General features: G+C 36.9%; 1 protein-coding gene across 1 annotated transcript; it reads right to left on the reverse strand.

Annotated features, from left to right (window-relative positions):
* Positions 1 to 767: 767 nt before the first annotated feature.
* On the reverse strand, positions 768 to 6,042 carry LOC111087454. The gene has a single exon (XM_022394125.1). It carries the CDS (start codon positions 5,955 to 5,957, stop codon positions 4,455 to 4,457), a length of 1,503 nt encoding a protein of 500 aa, XP_022249833.1. The 5' UTR covers positions 5,958 to 6,042; the 3' UTR covers positions 768 to 4,454.
* Positions 6,043 to 6,648: the final 606 nt, after the last annotated feature.

Consider the following 6,648-nt stretch of genomic DNA (forward strand, 5'->3'; position numbering starts at 1 on the left):
TCGGAACGAATTTACGGGAAATCAATTAACAAACGGAGACGTAACAGTTTGTTTGTTGAAGTTAAGCACAAAACTACACAATGGGCTACCTGCGCTCTGCCCACCACGGATATCGAAACCCAGTTTCTAGCGTTATAAGTCCGCAGAGATACCGCTACAAAATACTAATTCTTGTATTTATAATAAATATAAAGTAATGACAACATGTTTTTTTAAGTGGCCAAATATATATTTATGAAAGAACAAGTTGTAAGAACATATTAATGAAACATTATATATTAATAAATGAACCGAATAAAATGGTTGTTGTCGTACTGACACACTTACAAGTACACGTTTCTCAACGAGAGATCCAGTTTTTGATTAGTCATTTTTTTTCCCTCGGTCAAGGGGCCCAGGGCAATGTACCCACTACACCCATCCCTAATCCGGCCCTGATATTGATTAAATGATATATTTTAGTAAAACATTACGGTCTAAGGGCCATTACTTAAGTTTTTAAACATTAATGTAGATTAACTGTGTGATTGGTCGCTATCAGTTTTGAACTTTATACTTCGAACTTTCTGATACCAGTTAAAGTTACTACTTTTAAAACAGTTAAATGTGTTATATTATATTCGTATCTAGGTTACAATATCACGGATGTCCTTGATTCTCAAGGTTAGTTTGTTTACAAGCGAAATTAAAAAAAAATGTCGTGAACGTTCGTGCTTGAATTCTGTTGCTACAAGCGTAGAAAGAGCCAATTAAAAACTTGACCTTGATACAACGAAGAGGGTTTGTTTTATTTGAAATGTTGCATAAAAATACAAGTTGATAGTTGCTTAACTTGGTTTGTTTTTACATATTACGACATTAATGTAAACATGATGATGATATGCATATCTTTCCTTAATATTTTGGCAGTTTAAAAGATATGATATACACATGGTTACTTTGTGAGTTATATCTTTTTTTATAATCGATATGATATTTTTCGAAGCACAAAATCATTCATTTGCCATCAAGAGTACTTGTCTATTTGATGCTCTTAAGTATCCTACAGTTTTTCTTCTAAGCTCGAATATATTTATCAAAACGAAACTTCATGATATGATCAAGAAATGTAAACTTTATATTAAAAATACTTTAAAGTTATCTATCAACACATTAGTTGCTTGAACTGGCTTGGTGGTTAGGGTGGTTGACTCGCAATTTGCGAATTTGAATCCCATCATTGAATATCCCCATTTTGTCAGCCGTGGGGGCGTTACAATTTGACAGCCGATCCCTCTATTCGATTAAAGTGGATCTAGAGTTGGTGGTTAGAGCTGTTTACTACAAGCTGTCCTCTCTCTAGTTTATCACTTTTAAATTAGGAATGACTAGCGCAGATAGCCATTGAGTAACAAACTAAATTCTCCTACTGCACCTCATCAAAGCAGCAGTGTTACGCCAAAGACTGGACTTTGGCCACCCACTGTATTTAGGAAGACAACATTTCTCATACTCCTATCTGCACTGTAATTTGTCTTGAAGAATAGATTTGGAAGGTTTAAATTTTATTGTTTTAGTCCCGTATTGGGTAGCCCTATACAGTCCACTCATTATTTTCTGTAAGAGATTTTTTGTTTGTTTGGAATTAAGCACAAAGCTATACAATGGGCTATCTGTGCTCTGCCCACAATGGGTATCGAAACCCGGTTTCTAGCGTTGTAAGTCCGCAGACATTCCGCTGTGCCACTGGGGTCTTCTGTGAGAGACTAAGCCTCCTTAGTAGGAGTATTGCTGGATATAAGAAGGGTCCAGGGCATAAACATTTGTGCTGTATCGATTTTCAAAGAAAGACGTACCTTTACATAACCACAGAAAAATAATGGATTTGTTTGGCACATTTCATTAAAAAAACGAGTTTGTAGAAGTTACGAACACAATAAAATGTTTTTTAGCGTTTTGTTCTACAGGTTATTAGTTTGTCACTCTAGCCCCGTATAAATGATGCAATCTCTCTCTATATATATATATTAAAGGTCGTTCACTTATTTGTTTCAGAATTTTGCGCAAAGTGACACAAGGGCTATCTGCGCATAGCTGTCCCTGATTTTAAACTGAAAGACATGTAACCAACAGCAACCACTGCAAACTCTTGCCCTACTTTCTATCTTATCTGATCGAATAGTGAAATTTAACCGTCACTCTTATGGTGTAGCCACAGTGCGAAACGTGTTTTTAAGCAGTGAGTCGCAAACCACAATTCCCTGGATTCACATTTCGAGCACACTAATCTTTGTAATTTTAGGCCAGGATTGGCCATCTAATAAAAGGATCCCGGAAGAAATATTGAGAATACTTACAGAATACTATTTTAAAAGTTTAGTTATTCAAATCAGATAACAACCACAATATATATATATATATATATATCTTATTGCTCTCCATTGTATTGCTATTATACTTAATTAAAAAACATCCTTTGAAATAATCATTACAATACTTATGTGAAAAATCACACATTTGTTGTAGTTTTTCGTTCAGTTCCTGGCACTAGAGGAAACAGTTTTATAGAAAGACAAATTTTCTTCTTTTTACTGCATATGTACATTTCAAATAGCTACTCAATATTTGAATATATTATGAAATCACTAGTTTTAAAAAACAACACAAAAAACACTTAAAATAACGTGTGTGTGTTTTAAAACTATATAATGTTAGTTTTTGATACCACTAATAATAATATTTTACGTGCTGAATACAGTTATTACTTGTGAGATACAGAATGTATCCAGACTGATACACATCAGACTGAATTGCAGCAAAGTGTTACGAATGTCAATGATCTATATACTTTGGGCAAATTACAATATGTTTTGTTCCTTTCACAATTTGCTCTCGGGTAGCTCAGCGGGAAGTCTTGGGGCTTGTAATGCTCAAAATCGGGTTTCGTTTTCCGCGGTGGGCAGAGCACAGATAGTCCATTATTTCATGACGAGGAACCCACTTTTTAGAAAATAAAGTTTGAAAATGGCTTGAATGGGTAGTGAAAGAAACTTTATTACAAATGTACTCACCGTCAACTCTCGTCTAATCGAACAGCGGGATTTGACCTTCACTTTTACAGCGCGCTCATGGCCCCTGGGACCCGAGCCATGAACTTTCGAATTCACAGTCTAAGCACACTGAAGACTAAAGTACGCTTTGCTCGGAAAGCACACATATATATATATATCATATGTTGTTTATCGGCATTATTTTTATAGCGCATATAGCTCATTGTCTAGCTTTACACTAAAACAAATAAATAAACTAGTTTATATGCAATTTAGTAAATCAGAGATCGATCCACGTGGGCTGAGGCGGACTTAGCGCATATAGCCTATTTTTTAGTTTTGCGTTAATTAATACAAACAAATAAACTAGCCTACATGCAATCTTAGCAAATCAATAACGAATGGTGCTGTGACATTAGGTCTTTCAAAAGTAATATCTTAATAAACTATCGCATTCACAAAATGACACTCTCTATTAAAAAAGCGTCAGTTGCGATAATAGTTTTCTTATGCACACATGTCTGTTGTTGCAAAAATTACGTTTGAATCTATTGATGTTATTATGGGATATTAAGGCTCAGGGAAATCATATGTATAAAAGGTTTAACTAACTTATCTTGTATACAAGATACAATATACTTAAATTATCGGGAAATTGTTATTTAAATATTCACACAATTCTTGGGCTACTCTTTTACCAACGAATAGTGGGATTGACCGTCACATTATAACGCCCCCACGGCTGATAGGACGAGTATATTTGGTGGGACGGGAATTCGAACCCACGACCCACAGGTTGCGAGCCGAGCGGCCTAACCACCTGGCCATGCCAGGCCTAGCTTATTTTGTTAATCAGGTTTTAAAATGCTAAACAGAAAATTTAAGTTCGAAGTTCAAGTCTTTATTGGTCCCATTCAGTGCTTTTTTAAATGGACTAAACCTGTGCAATATAACATGCACAGTAATAAGTATATATACATACATACAATTATAAAATAAAATGTTGAAAATATATTTTGCACTTACGAATAAATCGATGTTAACTCATTATAAAACAAAAACGTTTTTCACCGGTCGGCTGCTTATTGTAACATTTTGTGCTCACCCACATCACAGCTCAAACAAAACACATAAAAGAACCGTGTAAAAATACGAACAAATCGATGTTAACTCATCATAAAACAAAAACGTTTTTCACTGGTCGGCTGCTTATTGTAACATTTTGTATACACCCACATCACAGCTCAAACGAAACACATAAAAGGACCGTGTAAGCACATCACAGCTCAAACAAACACATAAAAGGACCGTGTAAGCACATCACAGCTCAAACAAACACATAAAAGGATCATGTAAAAACAAATACATATCAGTGTGTTTGAATAACAAAATTCAAAACATATATGCACATTTGAATACAAAAATTTAAGCTGCATGGTATTGTTCAAAAGCTCGAGTTATGGGATCCATTCCGGTATCACAGACATTTAGTTTTTGAGCAGCTCCGATGAACCAGTTGATGCCGTCAGCTGATAAGCCATGGCCATGTCGCAGAACAACAGAACGTAGATGCTTGAAAGAATTTTGAGATAATAGTTTTTTCATTAGAGTATCATTTAACCCGTAACAACAGTACAACTCGAGATGACGCAGATCATGACAATGAGCTAATAACATTTGGCAAGCTTCTGCTGAGATTTTTCGATTTACCTGAGGCCGAAGTCGTAGGTATCGGAGTTCACTAAAAGATTCTAAGTTTTTTCGCACATTTCCAGAGCCCAGTACGGTAAACCACTGTGCACTAAAACCTCTTAAATGTGGGCAAAAATAAGCTGTCTTTACCAGATCTATGACATCGAACTGTTCTAGGCTAAGACGCAAAAGTTTCTGGCCACATGATTGGAGCAAAGAAAGCACCTCTTCAATATAGGAAGCGGGAAGTGTCGGGCTGTTCCTCAGTTGAAGGAACTGAAGGTGAGGTAACTGTGTCAGAGGACGGAGAGACATTCCCTCCTGGACTTCAAGAGAAACCGTTCTGAGGTTAGGACACCACTGGACCAGTCTACTTACGGCGTCATCATCAAGAGGATGAGTGGTTTCGATCCCCCGTAGCTTAGATAAGCGTAACTTCCAAAACTCTTGATTTTCGGCACTGTCCATTTCGTCCAAAAACTGTTCTAGATAAGCGCAGTGGATATACTCCAAGTTAGGAAATAACTGAAGTAGTAAGAACACAGTGCGTCCATTTGCAGATGACGGAACCCTAATTTCATGAAGATTCTCACACATCGACCAACATGCGCTGTTGGAATGAATTTTCTCTGCTAGAGCTTGAACATCTAACTCGTCAAGAGAAGGATGCAGTATTTCCAGTTGATGGAGCTTTTTGCAACACTCTGCGATTGTCTCCACTTCTTTGCCAGTTTTGGTTGTGTGTTGAAGCCTTAACTGACGCAGATTTGGGGCAGCTTGAAGAAGTCTGTGAAGCAAGGTTACACTCTCTTTCTTATAAAGCCAGTGACCCGCGACTCGAAGCTCTCTTAATGAATGCCCATGGCGGATCAAAATGTCCATTATCACTTTGACATCAGGGAAGGGACAATCTTCTATGCATCCTAAGTCAAAAGATTCTATGCCAGGAGAGACTAGGAGCTCAGCAGCATGTAGTAGTTCTTTCCCATCTGGTCGAGCATTCAATAAAGAATTCAACATGTCCTGTCTCAAGTCGATAGGTAAGTTGTAAAATGGGTTGTCTTTGACATTTTCCATATCTAGACTGTGTCTACTTGGGTTTCTGCTCCAACACAGTAAAAAGTCTGCTATAGTTCCTAAGCACGATTGCTTCAACGTACACTGCGGAATCATTTTACTACAGTACTTCTCTGGCTGTTTCGAAACTCGACTGGATTTAACATAGAAAGAGCTCATGCTGTTTAAACGGGCAACCTTGCCCGCGCACTGTAAGGAATCATTATATCGTCCAACCACGCTACAGGGGCTAGTCACGCATTGTGCACGTGAACGTATATATTAACTTCCTCTTCACTAGAGCGTAATTCCCAACTGACAGACACTTTGCAATGCAGAATGACCTTGTATGGCCCACAGTTGTTTCTTAGATAATCCGAATAAAATTTGGAACTCGAAAATTTACTCACTCTACACTTAATAAACCGGGTTTAAAAACAGTATAATTTAGCGTGGTTAACTGCTTACTCAGAAAATTATTTCCTCGGGCAACTAACTACTTGTTCACTCGTGGTCCTCGTGTGCTCGTGATGAAAACATGTGTAAGGTAGTTTGTGTTCACGTGTTCGTTTCCAGCACAGATGGTAACATTTTTTTTAAAATGGTCTAATGTTTTCGAAGTTTAATATTTTCGGAGTAATTTCTATATCTTTGACAACCTGGGACAAAAAAAAAAAAACACGGGAGGAGGGCACTTTTCTCTCATACACATTTATTTCAATTCATAATAACTCAGCCTCAGTTTTAATGCTACAAATCATAAATGGTTTTTCGTTGTTTATTATTTCGTTTTCGTGGTATTACACTGCGGCGAAGGTAAAATATCTGGCAGTTTTCACTGCTTATACATATTAAAAAATTCCTCGTTATC

The sequence above is a fragment of the Limulus polyphemus genome, unplaced genomic scaffold (assembly GCF_000517525.1).
Source record: "Limulus polyphemus unplaced genomic scaffold, Limulus_polyphemus-2.1.2 Scaffold2172, whole genome shotgun sequence".
Classification (NCBI taxonomy): Eukaryota; Metazoa; Arthropoda; class Merostomata; order Xiphosura; family Limulidae; genus Limulus; species Limulus polyphemus.